The 24658-nt window shown below is 39.3% G+C and overlaps 1 protein-coding gene across 2 annotated transcripts in view; it reads right to left on the bottom strand.

Annotated features, from left to right (window-relative positions):
- Nucleotides 1-24658, bottom strand: part of RNF157 (ring finger protein 157) — a 1565029-nt gene that overhangs the window by 206034 nt on the left and 1334337 nt on the right. For both annotated transcript variants that reach the window (XM_044068100.1, XR_006364438.1), the window contains exon 14: nt 3595-3706. In XM_044068100.1, coding sequence (XP_043924035.1) covers nt 3595-3706 — 112 coding nt within the window. The remainder of the gene's footprint in view (nt 1-3594; nt 3707-24658) is intronic.

Below are 24658 nucleotides of genomic sequence, written 5' to 3'. Positions count from 1 at the left end.
TAATTGCTTGGAAACCCCTCCAAACTAGGCTTCACTGCACTGACCATGCTTCCTTGGTCCCATACTTTGGAAACCTCTCCCTTATTTTCTTAAAGATCTTTTCTCTAATCCTAGTTTCTGTTAACAAACAAAAGCACATTTCCAGACTCTAGGAAAATGCAACTGTTATCTCCTTGGTCATATAACTCAAGCTCTTCATTACTTTCTGTTTACATGCCTTGGTGCAGCTCTTTTTGATACTTTCAGCATGCCATCTCTGTCGCTCTATATTTAATGCATGTACATACTGTGCTTTTCAGTCACTTTGTATATAATGTCATTTACCTACTGCCATTCTATTCTCAAGCAGACTATGACATTCACTTTGTAAACAACATATGTAGATACATTGCAATTTTTTTCATTCACTCTGTATATATGTCATATCTATTTGGTTTTCCCTGGGCTGAGAATGAAATGGGTCCAATGGGATCAGTGCTCTACTGCAGTTAAACTCAAAATAAAACAAAATAAATAAATTCCAGAGTCAAAGTCAAGAATGTCTCTCTATTACCCACTAACTTGATCCCTAAGCAGGTCATGAGGTTAGAGCCACTGAGGAAGGGAAACCTCTCTAAGGTACCTTGGGTGCGGGTATAATGAAGCACTACCGTTTGGGTTTTCACACTTAAATTCAGAAATTGCTCTCTCTACAAATAACATGCTCAACTTCAGTTCAGGATTTATAAGGTATAAAATAATGGCATGAGAGATGTTCCCCTATTGTAACTCCTGGTGACAATCTGCAAAGTATCATACTTAAGAGTTTAAGTACGAGGCAAAAAGCATCATCTCTGTGTGGATTAATAGAGTGTGAAAGACTACCTCCCCACCCTTGACTCTTATGGTAGCCCCTTGATATAACTCCTAAAACAAGATATATAAACAATCCATTCTCCATGTATAAACATTTAAAGACATACACAAGGGTATGGGAGTGCTTCTTTTCCCCCTTAGTCCTTTCTCAGTCGTTAAGTCTTCCTGAAATATTTAACCAGGGTTCAAGCTGGTGCTTGTGTCTCAATTTATTGTAGCCTCCTTTTTTAGTGTGTGCTTTGCACCCATCCCAGGTGGTACTGTAGCTGCCCTCACTGCGAGCTTCCTAGGTGGTTGCAGATTTGTAAATAAGGAAAAATGCAGTACCTGTGAGAAGTGCAGAGCATCACTTGTGAGGTCATTCCATTTTGACGGTTCTGAAGTTGATCGGGGTATAGGTGCAACTTTAATTTCCTTAACGTTTCTTCAGGTGAAGCCACTGTAACTTGCACAGTTGGTGTAAACACCCTCAGCAGGGATGGACAGATAAAGTGTGGACAAGTTGCATCACTGGGTCTTAAACCAGTTTGTATACTGCGCTGTGAATCAGGGGCACAACTACATGGTACTAGCTTTAATACTATAACTCACAGAATGCCATTATGAAATTAAAGGATATTTGAAGTGGGGCTGGAAACTTGCTCAAAGATTTGTAATGAATAAGAGTGGCACTCCTAAGGATGGTGGAGGAAATCTGATTTAAGCACTGGGGTTCATAGGTTCATACTAGGCTATCTGCCCGAGGGCATTTACAAGCCTAGCCCATCGTTTTGTGGCTTACACCACCCCTTTAGTATGGGGAACTATACCCATTATTTTGCTGTTAGGGTATTAGGTAATTATCCAGGATATTAGGGTATCCAGCAGAGGTCTGTATCAATACCTGGCCTGGTTAATGAGTGAAGCTGCAGTTGCAGTCACTTGTATGGTGAGCAGACGCATAACTTAAATTTGCTGTGGAAAAAAAAGTGCAAGGGGAATGGACTGAAAACATATATTTGTTGGGGTTACTCCAAGACAGTACAGAGAACAAAAATGACTTTTAAGTAATCATAACACCAACATGGATTGTATTTTGTTAGGTGAAAGGACAGTGGTGAAAGTCCAACAGCATGCTGAATGTGTAGTTGATCAGTACACTGTACAGGGCATTGGTGTGGCTGCAACTTAACTACTCTGTTCACCTCCTTTAGTCATAAAGACCAAAGAATATTAGGCAGCAAAAGTCAGCAATGAAAATGTATCAAAACTGTGTAGGAAATGATAACCCTACAGGTAATCAATGACCATTTGATCAGGTTCTAATTGTCATATTTTATCATTGATCAGAAGGCTAGACTCTTAAGGCACATCAAGACTGCAGATTGTGTGATACTGCTGTGCACTTTACTTGGGAATTTCCACTTTCCCCACTGCGCTTCAACCACAGTGAAAGTATACCCAAGTCCAAAGGAGTGCAGGGGGACTGGCCCCTGCAAAATATTTACTTACATTTATGTAGATGGGCTTAGATCAAATGTGTTCTCAACCAGCTGCAACTCGGTAATGTTTTTTTTTTTTATGAACACAGATGCATAAATTGTTCATAGATGAAGAATGCAAAATGGTAAGGCATACATCTGGGCATCCTGGCAAATTTACAGCATAAAAGACAGGTTGGAGGATGATGAATACACTACATGTTGGTGGGGGGGGGGTAAGTGAAAGAGAAATGATGGGATGAAGACATGGATGTCAGCTGGAAGACAAATGGTCTAAGAAAGACCTGTAGAAAATCTACTTTATGGAGAGGGTGGAAGTATAATGAAATTGGCATGCTGTAATGCAATAAACCATAATGGTTCAAGGATGTAGAGTACAAAGCAGGAAAAAAAACAAGACAGGGTAGTCATGTAGGGAACAAATGCAACACTATATCAAACCCTGTAGGTCTTATTCCTGCATCTACCTTATTATTTCTTTGTTCTAAAGGGCCAGATATAAGGCAAGCCTTGTGAGTAAAAGGTAGCTAATTATATGTAGGCCAACAGCTCTTCTCTATCATGAAAGTCTATTTTAGTTCAAAAGTGATATACCAGGAAGAAGACGACTGGCAAGGCTAATCAGGCAGACGTTCGGTAATTCTGCTTTGGTAAAGTATAGCACTCAGTCATACATTAGTGAGGTGGGGATAACAACTGAAGAGTTCAGAATGAAGAGACTCTCAAAGGAACAGAAAAGGACTTGTGCTCGTATAATTTCAGCTGACAGTAAACAGACAACTGATGCAGAACGTTTGAAATGAATGAGACAGGTTTTGGAACACAATCCGAAGCATAATGCTGAGAAACTGGCTATGAAAGGAAGTTTTGCTCAGAGATAGTTATTGTTTTATAAACAATGATGTCTTCCTACTCTCTGTGATAATTACCTACCACCTGCTGGAGTACAATACATAAGAAAGTTGCACTAGGCTTATTAAAACTTACCACGCCAAAGGCTTCGTTTCTGTTCCACCCCACAAAGACAAAGTTGTTCTGGTATGAAGTTGTAACACTGGAAAACATAGGAGTTCATTCTACAACTAAGCAAAAAGTGGACCTATCCTCTGACCATGCTGGTTATGAAGTTCCCAAGAGGACAACTCAACAGGAATAAGATAGGTACAAGGTCACGTAATAGTATTCAGTATAAATAACCAATGTCTAAGAGACTAAAACCAATAATACACAAGGAAAATAAACCTGTCAAAGAAATTACCTTCTGGTGAGGTTATTGTGGAAGACAGTGGTGTCCCAGTACAGGAGGACTGGTCAACAGCAGCTGAGGAAGACAGTGTGAGGTTTTCGCTCTCTGGAGTTACTTGATCTTCCTAAGGATAAAAATTCACATTTAGCAAGCCGGTTCTTTGAGGAGACTAATGTCTTTCAAACAGTGGTATTCACTGAGCAGTGGCACCCTAATACCAGTAGAAAACAAGGTGTGTAAAATCAATAAGCATTAGAAGAACAAGTAGTGCTGGAATGTGTTTCTGAAAGAGGACACAGAGTTGTAAAGCCTTCACTGAACTCAAACTTAACACAAACTGAGCATATTCATGGCACCAGGGAGGGTCTGTCTGATATAGACTGTAGTACATCACAAAATGTTCTCCTCACTGGTTACACAAGAGGCTCACTGAGGCAGGCAGGACACAGCATGCAAATCCAAATATCCAAAAGGTGTGATGGCACCAGCTGGGGAGGGACAGAGGACAAGTGAGCAGAAGAATTACAGCCAGCATCATTCAGCTTCTATTTGGGACGCGAAAGGTGCAGACTAACTGAACTTTTGGGCTGCTTGTCATTCCTGTAGAAATGACACACCATGGCGCACTAAGTGGCACAGAGGTGTGCAACAGTATTAGCTGCAGTTTCAAAAGTGGTGCTGAAAAATGGGGAAGCAGCCTAGCATACAGCCCCCATTCTTTCTATGCAGCTTTCTATTTATGCCCTTTTGGCATGTGCCGTACAAAGCACCTGCAGCAATTGGAGAGACCTCAGAGGTTTCTAACTAAGAAGAGCAAGGGACTCTAGCACGTGCCTTACACAGACTGACTAAAGTCCCTTTCACTATACTCAGTATCGTATAGACTTCTTAGGGGAGACATATGCCTAGCTTACAGAACAATCGCTGACCCAAACCTAGTGAATTTGCTGCACATCTGCAAATCAAATGGGACTAGAGCTACCCATTCCAGGGACCTAAACATGGTCTGCAACCTGAATAGGACATGCTGGAGGGACACATTTGTCTCCCAGTGACTGCCACATCTTTGGAATAGGCTGCCAATTCATGTGAAGCAGAGCACCTCTATGACACTGTTCAAAAGAAACCTGGACACGTGGATGGGACACTAAATTCTTACTGGGGATGGCGTCCATAACCCTCCTGGACACGGGTAGTCATTAATAAATCCAATCCTAGGTACTGACTAGAGTATGTATGGTATTACATTGGGATGAAAAGACTAGGCGTGAAATGACCTCCAGGTCGAAAGCCTAGTAACCTCCTATGACCTTATGAACATATCCTGGATGACTAATGAGAAGACAACACGTTTCAGTCATAAGCATCATTCAAATCCTAATGCCAGACTATTTTTTTCCCTACATCTTTCAGAATATCAGAATTCAAGAATACATGCACAATCAAAAAAAAATATATTTTTTTTTACTGCTAACCCTTCTGACTCACTTTCATGTTATTTTCTCCCAAAGATGCCACATATTGCAAGACCCTGCAGGGCCAGCCTTAGGTTAAATGGCTCCCTAATTGAAAAGACTCCATGGCAGAGGTGGTGCCGCGGTCCCACCCTCCCCCCGGCTAACCATCCTATCCTGGTTTATTCATTCAAGATGCAATCTGATAACTGTGGAGGAAACAACTGTACTTATGCCACAAAGGTTGCTCTGAGGTGCATTTTACAGTTTTTTTTTTTTTTGGTCAATGAATCTTAATAGGTTTATATCTGGTGTCTCCCCTCCAATGTCCATAACGTGTCCCTGGGTGATGTTCGAGTCCTGGGAAGTTGATCTATTAATCCATATGCATCATTTATGGGATGGCGGTGATTTTTTGCTGTCTGATCTCCACATCTGATCATTTCTCTGAATACATGGTCTGGTGGGCCACAGTGTGCCCTGGCATAAGGCATATTTTTGAGATAGCATATATGAGAATGGAGTTTTTTACAGGCCGATTATTTGGCACAGGTCTCAATAACTTTTATCTTGACTCTCCTTTTACCTTGATTCTCTGGGGTTTTTGAGTGTAGGCAGGTTCGTCTTCATGGGTTCACTCTCATAGTTTGTTGTACTCCCTGTGCATGAATCCCTGATCTCATATGACAGATCTCGAAGTATTTTCTCATGATCAGGTTTTGCCCTACTAAGTGATCAGGAAGGTGAGTGTATAGACTTAATTCCTATGTATCTTCTCTTGACAGAGTTATATGGAGTCGGCGATATATATTAAGTTTTTGGGAACCTTTATTTTCTGTGTTTTGGACCTTGTCTCCTATATGCAGGGGTGTAACCGTTTTTTTTCAGCCAATTTCTTGGCATCATTTGCTGCAACCCATGTCTATGCTCTCGGCCTTGATCATCTCATCTGAGGCCCTTTTTGATGCTGCTAGTTGAGAGTGCTGGGGCTCATGTTTCTCCAAGAACCCAGTCACCTGTTCAGCCATGGACTTGTACTTCAGAGGTGTACCCTAGAAAAGTCACTTTGAAACACCTTGGAACTAATCGGTGCTAACACCACCTGACTTAGCGCTTTGGCCCTCTTGTTTTTTATGGCTTAGAGTGTCTTTAGGACCATTTTCTCCAGGATGTTTTTGTTCCCAAGCTGTGTAGTTTTTTATTGTGTCGCTGAGAGTTACGGGTTTTCTGGGTGGCTGTAGGCCCTGGCATTCCTTTGCCTCAGGGTGTCGACTTGAGGCTGTTGCCACTCTTCTCCCATGGGTCTTGGTGACTGTGACTGTCTCAAAACCTTACAACCAAGAGGCAACAGTCTGGGTATTTCAAAGGTTATGAGGCCTCTGTGTCCTTTAAACTGGAGTTGCAGTATAGCTTGTATGTCCTTGCTATGATTAGTTTATGAGTTGTTAGATGATGTGGATGCTGTAAGATTATGGCTTTACAGGGGTCGATGGGGCCACTCCTTGGGTCTTTGAGGCACCGTCCTTGTGAGTGTATACCACCCTGTGGCAAGTATCTCCTGAGGAGGCTAAGATTAAAATGAAGTCGTCTCAAAAGTGGCATTTATTATGGTGTGGGCACAGCTGAAAGCCGGGGACACTGGATCCGTGGAAACTTTTTGGAGATGCTTTTCTGCCTTATTGCCCTCATGAGGGCGTTCTCACATTTGGGGAGATGATTGGGGGGCGCACTGCCTTGATGGATAAGTATTGGGGGGATGTGGGGAGATTTGCTGCAAGCCGCTGTGCCCCAGTCAGAGTTATGGGTGAGTGTGATCTAATTTTGTACTCAACCTTCCTAACTTGACCTCCTCAATTTGTGGGTTCAGTTCCTAGTGCTGTTACAAATATGTTTTTGGCCCATGTCTTTTTGTCTTTAGAGTCTTAGTTTTTTTTCTCAAAATTTGCCTTGGATGATCTTTAAGGAGAGCCCCTATTTTTTACTTATAATGATCAAAGGTTTCTTACCCTTAGCTTTTTTCTGTACTTGTTGTGTAGCCTCCTTTTGTTGTAGAGCTTGTTTATGGCTGGGGTCCACCAGACTCCTCCTTTATTGCCTGGTTTACAGAGAGTCTTAGTTTTGGGATTTGTATTTCTTGTAAGCAGAAGGCTGGCACCAGTAATTTAGGCATTTGTAAGTGATTTCGGAAGCAGTAATGTTTTTACCTGGAGACCACACTAGTTTAAAGGAGACCACACTTCTTTTTTGAGAAGTCCGGCTTTTGTTTTTGTTTTCATTTTTCCTCTTCTTTTGTTTCCAGGTGGGCGGGATGAGTTTGACCAGTGAGGGATTAGTTTCAGGTGGTCAGTCCTGTGTGGAGGGGTATGATTGACTTGTGCGATTTGTGTTGATGTAGTATGTTTGACACATGTTGGGATGTTTTGCATTTGTGTTGATGGTGAAGAGTTTCCATGGCATTTGAGTTTTTGAGGGATGGTGAAGGAGTGTTCAGGTTCGCTTGAGAGTATGTCCCAGTAGTCTATATTAGTTAGTCACTGGGTACATTATGGTGTGGTGTGTTTTGATATGTTCCTTATCATGCCATGTTTTTCAGAAGGAGGTGTGAGTCTTGGAGAGGGCTAATTTTTGCAGCAAGATGATGATGCAATTGCATTGTGTTTGGGTGGGCATGGAGTTGAGCCTGCACTTTGCATGGTGCATCGTGTTCACATCCTTGGGTGTTTGGGTTGGGTGTGTCCGGCGTGTTGTCCACTCTTTGTGGAGTGTTGTCCGGTTATGGCGGTGTCCTTGTTTGTGCTGGGTGTTGGGTGTGGGCCGTTTCTCACGAGTTGTGAACCACCGTTTCTTCTCGATCTTGACCATATCGATGTTCTGCAGAGCACAGAAGAAGTCTCATGTTACTGCTCTCCTTTTGAGGTTCAGGCAATTGAGATTCATTTTTCCTTTTTTTTTTACCTGTATTTTGGGGGTTAGTTTTTTTACCTGATAGTGTTTTTTGGTACTAAGTTCTTGGAGCAGGGCCTTAAAACAAGTCCAAAGCCGGGGTGGCCAGGGTGCAAGGCGGCAGGGCAATTGCACAGCTCCCTTTTGTCCAGCATGTCATCCCAGGCAGACAGACCAATCATCCATCCCAGGACAACAGCCCTTTGAATGCGAATTATTAATAGCCATGATCATCTTATCACTGTATTGTGGCTGCATCAAAGGTGGTATAGGTAGGTGGCAGGTCGTCCTACCTCATCAGTCAGGGCCATATACTGCTCACAATCAGATTGACGTCCCTTTCAGTCGCTTGGAGGTCAGGCCTTTGGTATTTTGTTGACACCCGCTGGACAATGACTGAGTCGTACTTGTACCTGCTGTTGAGAGACCTGTCTACTGATGCTTGTGCTATGGCGGATTCTAGCTTCCTACAGCAGGCAGTGACCTTGACCTTACTCAGTCTGGTAGTGGGGACGGCCTCTGTGTGGTATGGAATGGTCAGTGTGTCTGAGTGTGTGTTTTTTTTTTTTGGCCTGTGGGGCTGTTGTGACTGTTTGACTGTCTGTGTGGTGTGTGTGTGTTGTGTGTTGGGTGGTGGGTGTTGTGTGGTGGGGGTGGTTTTGGTGGCCTCTCTGCTGTTTTGCTAAATTTTGGACAGAGCCTCCTATGTTTTGTATGTTGAGTATGTTGTGTATGATTTTTGTGTGTTGTGTGTATGTGTGTGTGTGGGTATGTATGTATTGTGTGTGGTTGTCTCTCCTCCTGTCTTTCCAGTCCTATGTTGAGAGAGCTCAGCAGCTCAGCCTCCAGTTTGGCCTCAGTTCTCTCTGCATTGTTGTGTTTGTGGGGAGTGGAGGAGGAGGAGATCTGTGAGAGAGAACATGAGGCAGTTTGCAATCAATTCAGGTTCTTCTTGGGTGAGTTGAGGAGGACACTAGCAACTGATCCCACGATACTAGAAGTAGTATATAAGAACTTTCAAAGGACTCTGGAAAGGGGGTTTTTTGGGCTGGGGTGGGCTGGGGGCTAATGGAAGTACTTTATAAGGTGCAAGTAGGTGCAGGTACAAAGGGAGTAAGTGCTAGGTTTAGAGATAGAGAAAGAAGTACAAGGGAAGAATCAAGAGATGAACTTTAGATATGCTGGTTAGATCATTACAGCAGTAGCAGTAGTAAGTTTAGTTTTTTGCTGGTAGGAGGGGCTGAAGGGGAGCCCCCCACCAATGATCAATCTACTAGCTGCTGGAAACTGAAACTTCACCAAAAAAAAAAGGTGCAGTGCTTCCCACTCCCTTCCCACTCCAAAAAAAAAAACTTCCCTTCCTCCTAATAAGGCAATGGATCAGTAGAACTATAACAAAAAAGCCCAGGGGGGAAGCAACTCTGAAACTGGGACTCTCTAGTTCAGTAAAAAGGGAAAAAAAGAGATTTTTTTTTTTTTAGATAGAGAAAAAAAAAAAAAGAAGACAGTATGCTAATGCTGTAAATCGTAAAGCTTAGCGCACTTTAGTGTGTAGCCTACAGAAACAATTTGCAACAATTAGTAACTTAAAGTGCAAAACCTTTTTCATCCAGCCATTGCCTGAACAAAAACATGATCAAAGAAATTAAGTCTTACTCCATCTTTGCTTTTTTCCAGACTCCTTTCAGCACATTCTAACTGACCAAGACTATCCTGTAATAACTAAAGTAAGCTGGAGGTCTGCGGGTTGCCTCATACCCAAAAGTCATGGATTTATAGATTTTCTGAGATGCATCTTACGTTTTTTTAACCTTTTTATCCAATGATGGCCTGAACAAAAATCATGAGTATGGAAAAGAAATGCAAGAAAGAAATAAGATGTAACCAAGTTTTAACGTTTAAAGCTGACCAAACACCATGTCACAATAAAGACGGAAGAAAAATGCTTGTGAGGATACTGGATACATGTACCATATCTGGGAATAATACCTGCCCCATACCCCTTCCACCTCAAAAGAGGTAGTCACCTTCACTGTATCCCACATGGGGTTAAATTGAGATAAAAAATTAAGGCAGAAATGCCCAGTCATATTTCAAGTTGATGCTGTCATATTTACACACACAGCATGTTTTCCCAACCCAAACAGTTACCTCCTGTATACAATTCTGATATCAGACAGACGAAGCCGAATAGAACATAACATATTTACTATGTGCACCAGTTGATGGGGACCCACTAGGGAACTGCCTTTCTTTCTTGGTTTATCGTTTATAACATATTTACTGTCAACATATACAAACAGCATGCTTTACTCTCCCTAAGAGATACCCAGCTGTACATGTGTCAAGATGCCCAATTATGAAAAACATGAAAAAAAGGATTACAATAATGTTTCCAACTTGTTACTTCTTGAGAAGATACAGTGCTCTTATACAAGCTATAGTGACTCTCCATGCATCCCTTTGAAGTTTGTGAGGAAAATTAAAGAAAATTACCACACTACCCCAGTACAGCACAAGACACAGTGACCTCGGATATTTAATTGGATTGTTAAATAATGACATTGCCCCCAGCAGAATTAGTGACCTTTTGTGCCCATTTATGAGCAGAGCTACTTTTAGACTAGGTAGGAATCACTTTTGTCTCGAATCCCAAGCCCATGTCAAAACCTTCTTATATATTTGGTCTGTGTAGGGCACCAGACCCCAGAAGTTATGAAGATCTCGGTATTCTGTAATGCATTAATCCTTCCTCTTCTTTTTTTTTTTTTTTTGAGAGATAACGGTCAGTTATGTTTGTCCAAACAACCCCCAGCAAGCAGTTATAGCCACTTCTATGTACAATTTACGTATCCAATTGTGATAAAAGAAGATAACCATGTAAAGCATTTCACCTGTGCTCCAGACAGACAGTTGCCAAACAAAAATATTGCAGCCTGTTTCACAATCACATTAACTCTGTGCATACCAGATTTCCAGTTTAGTCCACCTTACTTCTCACAAATGCACACTAGTCCTGCAAAGCCAGACACTGAAGGTTTATAGCCACAATCCAGGCAAAAAACAAACTGAAGAAATACAAGTGAAACACAAAAATGGAAGGCCCAAGGAAACAAACTGCTGTAGATAAAATCCAGAAGAAATTTAATCCAGAAATCTTTTAAAATAAAAACGTATTTAAAATCAATGAAGGATAAGCAAATTCATTCAAAAAATACACACACTTCATCAGATAATGCTGGAAGTGCACACTCATTTTAAAGCTTTTATGTTCAATCACACGACTGCCAAACTCCTCGGAACTGAAACATCATCTTAAAGGAGCCACTGAAAAGAAAAAAGAACCTTTTTCCCTGTTTTTTTTTTTTTTTTGCATCAAGTACATTCTACAGACATTTTGGATGATATTTTTGGGGATGCTGAAGTTCACAACATCCCTCATTTTTTTCCATATATTAATCAAACAACCAAGTTTCTTGCATTCACCCATGAGTAATAATGTAAATATAGCTTATCTGGATATATGTTTGGCCAAGGACAATACAAACAGAAGATTCACCTCCAAAATCTATATAAAACCCACGTATTCATACAGTTTTCACCCTATAACACAGAAAAGGGCAGTGGTCAAAGTCCAGTTTGTGAGGGCAGCCTGAATGCCCATGGAAGATGCAACATTTTGGGATGAGTACATAGTACTGAAGAACATGCATTTAAAACGTGGCTATCCTACAAAATTTGTAGACAAACTGATGCTAGAGGTGATTAATAAATGTGAGTCTCATCATTTTGTGCCAATTTTGGGAGGGCCTTGTGTGACGAACATCGTAAGTGAGAAAATCCTAGACTGTGGGGGTACAATATGCCACCCATGGCTGAGACTATGAAATCAACCATAGAAACCTTCAGGAATTCTTTTAGTACAACGTATTCTACTGACGGTCTCTCCGTGAAATCTATCCTGGTAAAGACTTGGTGCCTTCTCCTACAAGAGAACACCATTTGTGATTAGGTGGGGCCAGGTCCTTGAGTGGTGTTAAAAAGGGCAAGAATTTGAAAACAATATTAGGACACAGATGGTCCAAACACCAACATAGACAAAGCATGAATTTATGGGGATGGAAAATGTGTGGTTGTTGTCCCTACTGCCTCAATATTCAGGAGTGCCATGAAATTACATTGAACTAGGTGGTAGCTGTAAAAAACAGACTCAATTGGTGTACAACAAAGGTGGTATATTGTTCACTATGTATGTTCTGCCCCTGTTTCTACATAGGAAAAATAGGGGACAGACTAAGGGACAGAATATACGAAGATTTATATGAAATCAAATAATGCCCTCTGTAAACACACAAAATGGTACCTACACCATACATTCAAATTTTGCATTCTGGAACAAATGTCAATAGTAATGAATGTCCATGGACCTTGTTACTTGAAAAATGTGAATTATACTGGCAGTTGCTTTTGAATGGCAATAATTGGCCAGGACTCAATGAACACGTTTCAATAGCATGTTTGCTTAAAAGCACTGGAAAGATGAGCCCTAAATATAAGGCATATATTTACATACTTTTGTCTTTATTTTCTTTTAATGTTATTTTTATTTTACTTTATGGGGAATGCATTATGTTTCTAGTTTCTATATTTTATTCCTTGTTGTACTTTTTGTAAATAGTACTGACTCAGTGCTATACACAGAAATTCTTTTCATTGGCTCCTTTAAGAACAAAAGCGCTCATCTTTCATTGTTTTTAAAAAAGTTTGTTTTATTTTAAAAGACTTCTGGATTAAAGTTCTTGTGGATTTCTATCTACAGCAGTTTGTTTCCTTGGGCCTTCCATTTACAGCCACAAAGTCTGATGGCTATGGAAGATTATTTCATCACCACCACAGTCCACACAAGCAAGTTTCCAAACCTTAAAGTGTTCAAATCAAATTGCTCCACAAATATTGTCAAAAATATCTGGTTGATCACTGCTAGTGTTATTGTAAAAACAGAATTAACACTCATGCCACCATACAATTCTCCCTCTGACATCAACTATCCTCCAAGGCTCCACACAAAACCAAAACATAAGTATCTGGTTAATCATTGCCAGCGTTACTCACCACACCTCCTGGCAGTCCATTCCAGAATTTTGGCCCAGATACACATTTTCTTACATACCTACATTTAAACACTGCAATTTACCCCTGTGACTTTGCAACATTTAATCATTATATCACATTAACTGGAGAGCAACCTTCCTACTGCACCCACTATGTTGTGAATGCATTTTATTTTAGTACAGGCAGTTTTATTTTGTGGCCTAAAGAAATATTGTTCTAAAAAAAAATAAATCAATAAATAGGGAATCAGCGCCCCTCCAAAACTCCTCAAAGTGCCCTCGGTGGATCCTAGTTTATCTATGCATATGGCCAGCTCCTCCTACTATTCATAGCCCATACACACTTGTCCATACATGTATGCGTCTGTGTGTATAAATTAGATATAGATAAATGTGTGCATGCATATATGATGCATGCATGGTGTTCTTTTATAAACTACCACAACTTATGAATACAGCTGTGCTACTAAACGTGCATTTGCTGAGTGTGATAACTATTTATTCAGTAGGAAAATTAACAGTAAATTAATGTGTAATGTAATGATGCCGGATTTTTAGAGTGCAATCCAACTATTGGCAAAAGTGCAAAATGAGCAGCTTTGACCTCACTCTGACTCTAAGGAGATAGGTGCTATCGGCTCACTGATGGAGGTCAGTGGAAAATCAGCTGATATACTGTCACCACTGTCTCCATAATTATGTTGAGACCCTCTCACAAAGTTTCTTTGTGCATAATGCCCTGTGCACATAATGTTTTATTAAGAATACTGCTGTGCACAGCGTACTCAATTCTAGAACAGAAGCAGGTGTCCGAACATCCTCAGTATTCTCAATATAGGATTATGAAATCTACTTCTCTGAAAATGTTTCATCTTTTAACACAGAAAATTATCTATTTTTTTAACCAGCTACAACTAACTCCTGCTTAACCCTTTGTGGAACCACTAGCCTACAATGTTCTAAAGCATCTCTAGTAAACAGCAAGCATGCCTTTATTATTTGGATATAAACTGTAGACTTAAACAAGTACTACAATGCATTTCTATGGCATTGGCCATTTCAGAATATGTCAATGGGGTAGCTCGGGCTTACATCATGGCTATTTTTAATATTAAGGCTGCGGATTTAAACATTCATTCTAAAAGTTCTCTCTCCGAATGAAAAGCAACACTGATGCTGTACAACTATTACAAAATGCATTTCTGACATCACCATAAAACCTTCCAGGCAGTGTTTTCATTCTTTTATTCGTGATGCAAGATCAAAATATGAACGTGTTGAAAACCTTTGAAAATAAAGCCACAAGTCGGCATTTAACTGCATAAAGGTCATATATGCAAATTCTGTGAAACCCAGTTCAGTGAACAGTAAATGAAAGGCTGAACTACCAGTCCAAAAATTGAACACTCACTTTTTTGATGGAAATGCAAAGCCCTGTTTCTCCTCATTATTTATTTCATATTTCCATACTAACAAAAAGAAAAGAATATTCCTTTCAAATTCAAACAGCTAGCCTTCCATTTCTAGTCATTACAGAAAAAGTTTTCTAGAAACTAAATCACTTCAATCAAAGGCAGCATCAAATTATGACATTTTTATATATTTACTCAAAAATTTACAACACTGCTGTATGCCAGCTGACATTTCACATGTTGGTCTAAATTTTTATTTACAGCTCAACAGAACATTTGCCACCAGTTATAAAAAAAAATAAAACCTCAACAACATGGAAAAAGCTTAAGTACTTTGATCTGTGAAACAGATTTATAAAAACAGTATGTCAATCTGATGCAAAATTAGTGGAAGCCACAAAAGACTACATACATACCATGAATATGATAAATATAACCATAATTTCACTATTTATGAACCACAGGTATTACTTCTGAGGTCCAGTCAGAAATATTTTTATCTAAAATCAGACAATTGTTACAAATGTGTTTGTGTATATATAAGAAAAATAAAGCAATCTTCAGTGATGACAGTAACACATCTTTAAACATAACATTTTTTTCTCCAACTCTCTCTCGACCCTATCAGCAAACCAAAAATGCCTTACATGTTTTAATGGTCTATTTTCCACTTCATAGCACCTCAATTACTAACTCAATCTAGCCAATAATTCACTTAACATACAGGTATTCAATAAGGACTTACTTACCTACTTTGCAAACCCTTGTAAATATGATCTGACTGTCTAAAAATTTTGCAAATAGTATTTACATTTTTGTTATAAAGTCAACCATGTGACAACTTCATACACGTCTATGATTGTTTTTGTACTTAAGTAAATCTATGAAACCTTGGGCTTTTTTCCCCAAGCCTCTGCTGAAAATGGGCACCCAGACACAGTTGGACCTTCCCAGTAAAGAAAAGCAAAAAAAAAAAAAAAAAAAAAAACTGAGTGTGCATGTGTACACATTTATATATATATATATATATATATATATATATATATATATATATATATACACACACACATATAGGTATGTGGAAGGGTGAGTGTGTGTGTAACATACATATATCATTATATCTAAATAAATAAATGTTGCCAAGATAGTAGACTAAGTTGGAAGCTTCTCACAAACACTTCTCACAGAGAAGATTGTTCTGAACAGCAAACTTTCTTTCTTACTTAATTGTACTGAGTGTCAACTTAAAAAGTGCAGAATACTTTTTGGACTCTTTCCAGCAAGTTTTCCCTTATTATCCTGAGGAACTCCTTTCAGTTTACCCAGTGAATGGAATGAACTACGGAAATTCACAGACTGATTTTTTAACTAAAAAAGGGCTTATAACAGATTTCATTTCTAATCTTACTGTCAAAAACAGACAACTTTTAAACACAAATGGACAGTAAAAGTAAAATTCACTACAACATGAAGCTTTTAAGAAAATATTGAAATGTGTGTGGCATCCCCTCTCTGGGCCAGTAATCAAGGAGCCTAAATCCTCATCACTGACACTGTAGAAAGACATTCACTTGGAACAAAAATAGATCCACACAGTACTTCCAGATGCAACTCTTGGCATCAACCGCAATTTCCCTTAAGCGCACACAGGGAACACACTCAGTCCGGGGTCTGGATTTCTCCATCTCCCTCCAAATCCCCCAAAAGACTCTCCACTGGTGCAGCTATAGAATTCAGTCCTCAGCAGAGTGTCTAAGCCAAGTCCTCCAGTACCCTCTCTCTGTGAAACCAGTGGTTCATGTACCTGCTCCAAGCAGCTGACACACACACACACACACACACACACACACACACACACACACACACCTGGGAAAGGCTGGCAGATTTACTAGCTATGACCCCTTTTGCCCGGAGTATAAGGTAGTTACTGCCACCAGACACTCCAAAGCCAGCTTACTCTATGGCTCTTAGAAGGACACCCAAATATACTGAGTGAAATTAAAGTTAATATAAATGCTAGTGTTTTGATCAATGCAGTAAGGTTTTCAGGAGTGGCCACAGAGTCACCAAATAGATACGAGTACTCTCAAAAGTTAAAATTTTCTCCAAAGGACCAACCACAATGAAAAGTTTAAATATATTTAATAATAAATAATAAAAGAACATGAAAATACTAAATATCTATTTACAATAATAAACACCAGAGTTTCAATCACAGGAAATAGTAAAATAACACAGACTAACAGATTCACAAAGATACAGAAAAACAGTTCTTAACTAATTTCATTATATTTTTCTGACTGATCTAAACGAACACTACTCCCTGGTCACTTTCTAGATCACAGCAAGATGAAGTAGGCGAGTGGTCTTCCTTCTTTGTCAGGTTCCAAAAACAGTGCCCTGAGACAACTCTCTTATCTGGTATTAAAACATAATTTTAACATAAGTTTTGTCCTACATTACAGAATGACATCACATACATCTGGTCACCTGACTTCTGGTTCCCATGCTACCCCCCACTGCTAGAAACAGAACCAGTATTGAACACACATGTTACTGTACACACAGACAGAGCTTTGCTGAGATGTGTTATACCCTCTGAAAGTCAAAAACAAACACTTCCACTCTTCCTACAAGAGCTAATAAATCATTCTCTGACACCGACTTCATCTCTGGCTGCAGTCTGAAATGTAAGAGGCAATCTTTATGGCCTAAATTAAGTAATTTAATTTCTTACTATTTTTCAAAATTAGCTGGACTGAGATTAACCTCTTCTCTTCCAGTTTCATATTTACAACAGTACAGTCTGATATAAATGTACATTTCTTTTCTGTCCAGCAGGATACACACGGTTGATACATTTTTAACACAAGCAACTTTACAAATACATTCTCAACACCAGCATCTGTGCAAATCAGTTTGCTATACAAATGACATAGTTCTTTACAAAATTCCAGCTAACTATGTTGGCATATGTTACACATCCACTGCCCTACTTCTCCTGGCATCGCTAGCAATACCTCGCATCGTCACAATGAGCATGAAATTTCCGGTATGGGACAGGTTGGACAGTACCAGAATCCAGATCGCTCTCTCCACCTTCAGCTGCTAAGAGATCTTCAGTTGCAGTTTTTTCATTCTTGCCAGTAAGAAAAATATAATTGGTGCTACAATTGTGTTTGCTTAATTTTTTTTCTACATATCTAAAAAATGTAAAAAGACAGATGAAGAGGACAAATAACTCTGCAGTCACACTTGGTTAGCAAAGAAAATATGGCTACTGCATCTAATCTTATGGATAAGAGGGAATGATGATGTTCAGGAAATTACTTTGAAAGATGCAGAATGAACAGTAGACTGGTACGTAAAGAAGAATGATTGAGCATGTGATGAGGCAGGCGAGGTGGTGAATGATCATTCAGAGATGTTGTAAGGCTTGATACAAGAAAATCAGGTGCTGACAGCTAAGGTAGAGGCAATGGAGACCAAAAGTGAAATTTTGCTGCCACTAATCAGGGTGCAAGAAAGAAGAATCATTGCATTACTGGTATTCCAGGAGGAGTGGAAGAGAAAACAACTAACCCTGTGGTCTAACATCCCACAGGAGAAACTGATAAAAAGGACTTGCATGACTGCTTGGATTCCATCTGTGGTGAAGATTAGAAATCCTCACCTGTTACTAGCAAGATTTGCAACCTATCTTCAGCAGCAAAAACTAAATTTTCAGGTCTGGAAGTCGGGACAGTTTAACAATGGGACACGTGTTTTTATAGACCAAGATTACTTTGTTGCTACATGCTGGAAAAGAGCTGCTTTTATCCCAGTACAAAGGCAGTGTAAAAGTAAAAGGATTTTTTTTTTTTTTACAAGTTATTAAATTTCACAGGTCTGAGGATTTTATTTTGTTTGTTTTTCTGGAGGAAGTAACCGGGACTTTTGTGAACCTGGAAGATGCTTTGGCAGCAGTACAAGGGACAGGTACAAGGTCCGTAAGGCGCTGTAAGCACTAAAGTGACCTAATCACAAAAACATGAAGAGCAAGTTCCTAGACTGAGCTTGCTTTGTAGAAAGAAAAGTTTTCCCTTACTCAAAAGATACAAACCGGAGAAAGCAGACCTGATTCAAACTTTGTAGGCAGAATGGGGTAAGTGAACAATGGCATTTGAGCAATGAGCTTGCTCAGGTAAGGAGGTCAGAAAAATCATTCTGTGCTGTTTTTTACAATTAGGGTAATTTGTAATGTCTAAAAAAATTAAGAGTTATTATAGCATTTTACTAATGATTGAAAAGTGTTGCCTAGAAGGATTTTATGTCCTTTAAATACAACTGCAAATTGTTGCTTTTGTACATGTCACAAGATAGTGTGATTTATCTGCTGCACTTAACAGGAAGGGGAGGTTAAATTGTGAAGCACCAGCTTTAGTTTGACCCAAGCGGAGGAGGAAGGGGGAGGAAGGGGACATAGCATCACAAATGAAACAGTAGAGAGAAATGGTTCAGTTTGGTAGCTTCAGAGGCATCAAGGGCAATGACACTGACAGACGGGTAGATCTGAAATTAAAGTTTGAGGCTACACTACTTTTTGTTTAAAGTTGCAAGCACAGATTGGGAGGGGACAAGGGCTCAATCACAACAAAACCATTTCCGAGATGATTTTATTAGCAAGTAGATAAAGCAACTAGATTTACAGCCGTATGCATTTTTTCAAACATTCTGAGACATGGAGGTGTGCGTATGCATGTGTGTGTTGGTGTTACGGTTTTACTGTAACATGCAACTTATTAGAACAGAAGAGATAAGCTTTAGATATGGTGGAAGTAGGACAGGTGGGTAAGAGATGGCATATCATACAGTAAAAGGAATTGTTTTCACCCTTGTTTCTTGGATGGCTGATCAGTGCACTAGATACTGGAACAAATTAGTACGATATTATTTGATGCTATGTTTTGCAAAGACTGTGGCGGGGAGGGGGTAAAATTTAAAATATAGTTGAAGACTTGGATATACAGAGGTACATTACTTCATGAAATGTTTTCATAGAAAGAAGCTTTATACAGTAAAATAGAAAAGGGAAAGCAGGAACTAATACTTGGTATGAGATAATCACAGCAGCTGAAATAAAATGGAGGGAAAAGGAGACTGGGGTGGAAGGAGAGACATGTTTGCAACAACTCTTACAGCAACAGAAGTAGTGACTTAGGGGAAGATAGAACAAATGGCCTGTGTGCTAATTATGGATTTAGCCCCCTGCTTTGGGAACAATTATACTGGATACAGAGAATACAGTGTAGTGTTCTGTTACCTTTTTGTTTTGAAATTAGTGTTGTTCTGCTGAGGAAATTACAGAAAGATCCAAGTATGCAGGAAGGAAGGAAAGGGCACCTTCAGGGAAGTTCAGATTAAATGGCAGGAAAGGGATTTTGAATAAAGAGGGAGAAAGGAGGAAGGGTACCAAATACATGGAAACCTGCTACTTGAGTGACTGTGTTCGTATGTGTGTGCGTGTGTGTGCGCGTGTGCATGTGTGTGTGTGCGCGTGTGCATGTGTGTGTGTGTGCGTGTGTGTGCGTGTGTGTGTGTAAGAAATGGGTATTAAATAAAACAAAATGGTTTTGGTGAACAGAGAATGGATAGGGAAGGTTAATTGGACAGTAATAGTTAATTTTAACATAGTTACATTTCAGGTTAAAGTGATTTCATGGAATGTGTATGAACTCAAATCCAGTAAACAGAGAGAGGATACTGAAAGTTGTTGAAAATGCCAAAGCTACAATGAAACTCTTGAAAAAGATGCATCTGGACAAGACTGAATATGAGAAGTTGACACTTGGGGGTTATGGCAAAAGTTAATTATCAGGGATTGAGAAGGGAAGTAGTGGTCCTATCAGACAGTGAAGTGTTAGCTGTAATAGAAGGTATATTAACAGATTAACATGGACATTACACTGGCTAGAAGGGAACCTACAAAGCTGTGAGATTTGCCTTGTCACTTTATATTCAGCTAAAAAGAAAAAAAAAAAACTCCAGGAATATAATATTACAAATAATGCAATTTCAAGAAGGGGTTTTGAGTAGTGTGTGCGACTGGAATGTGATTTTTCAGAAAGATACCACCAGTGGAAGAGAGAGATAAAAAGTATTAGGATAAAAATAATACATAACTCCTTAACTCTATTAGTCTGCATAATATACAGAATGAAGGGGAAAAACAGGATGCAGTATATACATTTGCAGGCCTCAAAGGACAAGATGGTCAGGAATAAATGCTTCTTACACAGGAGCACAGGGTTATAGCCTTTGATGTAATAACAACTGTGGTTCTTTTTTTTTTGTATCATGCATACATCTGTGTTAATACAAGGCTCAAGGACAGAGTGGGGAAAACAGGTACAACAGAGATTTGCTGTTTCAACAGATGACGCAGCATAAATGGAATTATTTAAAGGGGAGATTGCTAGGCAAGTTAGATGTTACATAAACAGGAAGAGAGAGTTAAGTGGAGGTAGGGATGAAATGTGTTGAACTATGAAAGTCTTACATAGCAGAAAGGGCACTTAACTTTACAGGATAAGACCAGTGTAAGGGGGTACAACAGATACTTCAAGAAATGGAGGGCAAAAGGATACCAGCACAAAGTTTCAATAAAGGGATTGTATAAGAGGACCTCCCCTATGGACTTCAGTGTCAAAGTTATGACAACAAAAGTGTGGAGGGCAGCTTTACAGTTAAGGGCAGAAGGCAATATGACTATACTAACAGTTTTTGGGAAATTTTATGACTAGTTATACGAGAAAGATCCATGGACTAATGAAAAGCAAAGTAAAACAGATGTTTAATGAGCATGCAGATCCTCCAGAGAGGTGAGAATATGGCAAAACATCTGAAAACTGAAATTAAACAGAAAGATGTGTCTGGGGGGTCATAACAACTACAAGTCCCTGGGAAAGGATGAAATTCCAACAGCCCAACAAAAATACGGGAATATGGGGCTGGAAAGAGAGAGACATTAGTAATGAGATACACTTCAATGTTTAAAAATGTGTTGAAACAAGGCAGGTACCTAATTCTTGGAAAAAGGAGTAATAGTGGTGACACTTAGAGAGAGGGGAAAGATCCAAATTTGCCAGCTTTAAATCAGTCTATTACAATTCTAATCAGGGCTATAAAGTTTTTACAACTATTTTACTGAACAGAGTTGCACCTATTGAGTAACTGGATGATACAGATCAACATGAGTTTGTGTCAAGGATGAAAAAGATGTACTTAATCTCATATACTACAAGAAGCTTCCAAAAATAATAAGGAAATAGCACTGATTTCCCTAAGTGCAGAGAAAGCCTCTGACAAGTTTGAGACAACTTTTTGTGGTACGTGGAATTAGGGGGCTTGGAAAATCTTTTACTGTGTTGTTATGAGAGATTTGCTATGACTCAAGAGACAAAAATCAAAGTCCTAAGGGAATTCATCTAGAAGTACTCAATTATAGAGAGGTACAAGGCAAGGCTGCATGCTATCCTCACTATTGTTTGCATTACACTTGGAGACACTGGCAATTATAATCAGATAATTTCAATTGATGGGTTATATCTAGGGGTCTTTGGAGGTGAAACTGGCATTCTACTTGGATTATGTTACATTATCAAGTCCTGAGAAGGATAAGATGTTTCAAAATGCTGATGAATTTGGGGACAAGTCAGGATGTTAAGATTAAATAGAAATAAGACAGACAATAGGGATAAATTTAAACTGGGAGGTTGAGGAAGAGCTACCCAAAAGCGTGGGTAGGGTGGCAACTACAGTACTGGGGAGTGACACTTGCTTCAAATGTGTTCAAACATTTGTCATATGACTTGGCTTTGGCTAAAATTCTGGCAAACTTGCAAAAATGGAAGCAGTTAAACTTGGTTCACAGACCGCAGTTAATGTACTGGTATATTCTTAATTTGGTCCACTTCACATGGTCGACTTTTCATAAAGTCGACTTTCATATGGCCAAGACCATATGATTGACTTTTGAAAAGCCGACCATGGGGAACCGCCATCTCCGCACAGTGCAAAATGGGAAAATTTCCTACTTCCGCACTGCAGTGCGATCTCGGAGTTGGTATATTAAAGTTACCGGGGGTGTGGGGGGCGTAGGTGGGCATAGCCCCCCTGCTAACAGTTTAAGGTAAGTGTTTGTTGTGTTTTTATGTTTATTTTACATGGTCGGCATTCTGAACGTCGATCATATGGTATCGGCCACATGAAAGTCGATTTTCTGAAATGTCTACCATGTAAAGTAGACCCTCTTAATTACGGGCTCCTATTAAATTGAAGAAAACGCATTTTGTCGAATGCATTTTCATCGACACCTAAACAGCGAACAGGCAAAACAGCGAAGCGGCTGTTCAGCAAATTCTTTCCCTGGGAAAGAAGTCGCTTGACCGCTTCGTTGCTTTGCCGTGTTTTGCACTGTAGTGTGGTCTCAGAGATTCCCTTATCCAGTATAGCTCCCGAGCATAAATGTGCAACAGTTACTGACCTTAGGGTTAGGGTGCAGGTTAAGGTAAGTACATATGTATCAAACTATTTACTTTTTTTTTTTGCGTTAGATGCATGGTTGAGTAAAGTGCATGTGTGTTTAAAGCTGTTTACTTTTGTTTTGGGGGGGCAGAATTAGGGTTAAGGTAAGTTATGTGTATTTGGAACTGTTTATGTAAATGTGCAACAGTTACTGACCTTAGGGTTACGATGCGGGTTAAGGTAAGTGGGTATGTTTTAAAATGTTCACTTTTTTTTTGCGTTAGATGTATGGTTGAGTTACGTGCATATGTGTTTTCAGCTGTTTACTTTTTGGGGGGGTAGAATTAGGGTTAAGGTATGTGTGCATGTGTGTTTGGAAGTTTACGGTTTTATTTTTTTTATTTTTTTTTTGGTTGGAACAGAGGTTTCTTTATCGCTGTTCTGAGGTGTTGACATTTTCAGCTTTCGCTGAAACAGGGTCAATGAAACATTGTTCTCCGTTTTAAGCATTCAATGTTTTAATATAGACCCTTAATTACATATTACACTTGCAAGCATGCTGGGACTCACAGGAAATAAAGATGACAGGAACATTGGAGAACTGGATGAGGGATTTTACTTGGTTAGGAAGGAAAACAAGAGTGATTCTGCTGAAGAAAAAGGGTGGTCTGGGGGTCTCTGACATTCTGCCATACGCAAAAGCAATACAGGTTTACTTTTTTAGCAAGGTGACAACTATATCTTTATGTAGCCAGATGGAAGGAGATGTTGATCATTACATAGCCAGATGGAAGGGGATATTAATGTAAAAACTAGGTGTGTGTGTGTGTGTGTGTGTGTGTGTGTGTGTGTGTGTGTGTGTGTGTGTGTGTGTGTGTGTGTGTGTCTCATTAAGTAGTTCATGGTACCCAAAGAACAGCAATGCAGAAAGTACATACAAGTCCCAAAAGTGTACCAGTGCAGTCACCACGTCTGCAATCATAAAACAATTTTATTGAAGAATATGAAAGAAGAACGAGCATTTTCGGGTGGCTTCCACCCTTCTTCAGATTCTTCAATAAAATCTTTTTATGATTACAGCCATCGTGCCTGCACTCGTATACTTTGGGATATATATATGTGTGTGTGTGTGTGTGTGTGTGTATATACATATATATATATATATATATATATATATATATATATATATATATATGTGTGTGTGTGTGTGTGTGTGTGTGTATGTATATATATATATGTATATATATATATATATATATATATATATATTTATAGGCACGCACATAAATTATCTATATCTGTCAGAATCAGAATCCCATTTATTGGCCATACCAGGAATTTGACTCCGGTTTCAATGACATACATACAACTATTAAGAACAGGACAAAAAAGTAAATATACATATAAGGTGCAAAGTGCAACTCAGTGCAAGAAATACTGAAATAAACTCTGGGGAAAAAAAAAAAGTATTAACAACATGTAAACAATACTGCAGAATCCTCGGAGGCTTGGGAAAAAGAATACCCCAACCTAATAAGCTGAGTTAACCATTTATGAACTTGATGTCCTGTGAAAAAAAAATTTTGTATATCTGCTTGTTTTGCGTATTGTTCTATACTGCCTGACTGATGGCAATAGTTCAAAAAGATGG

The sequence above is a fragment of the Protopterus annectens genome, chromosome 4.part0 (assembly GCF_019279795.1).
Source record: "Protopterus annectens isolate FY-2018-M chromosome 4.part0, PAN1.0, whole genome shotgun sequence".
Taxonomy (NCBI): Eukaryota; Metazoa; Chordata; order Ceratodontiformes; family Protopteridae; genus Protopterus; species Protopterus annectens.
Note: the sequence above shows the minus strand (reverse complement) of the source record. Positions and strands in the feature narration are given on the sequence as shown.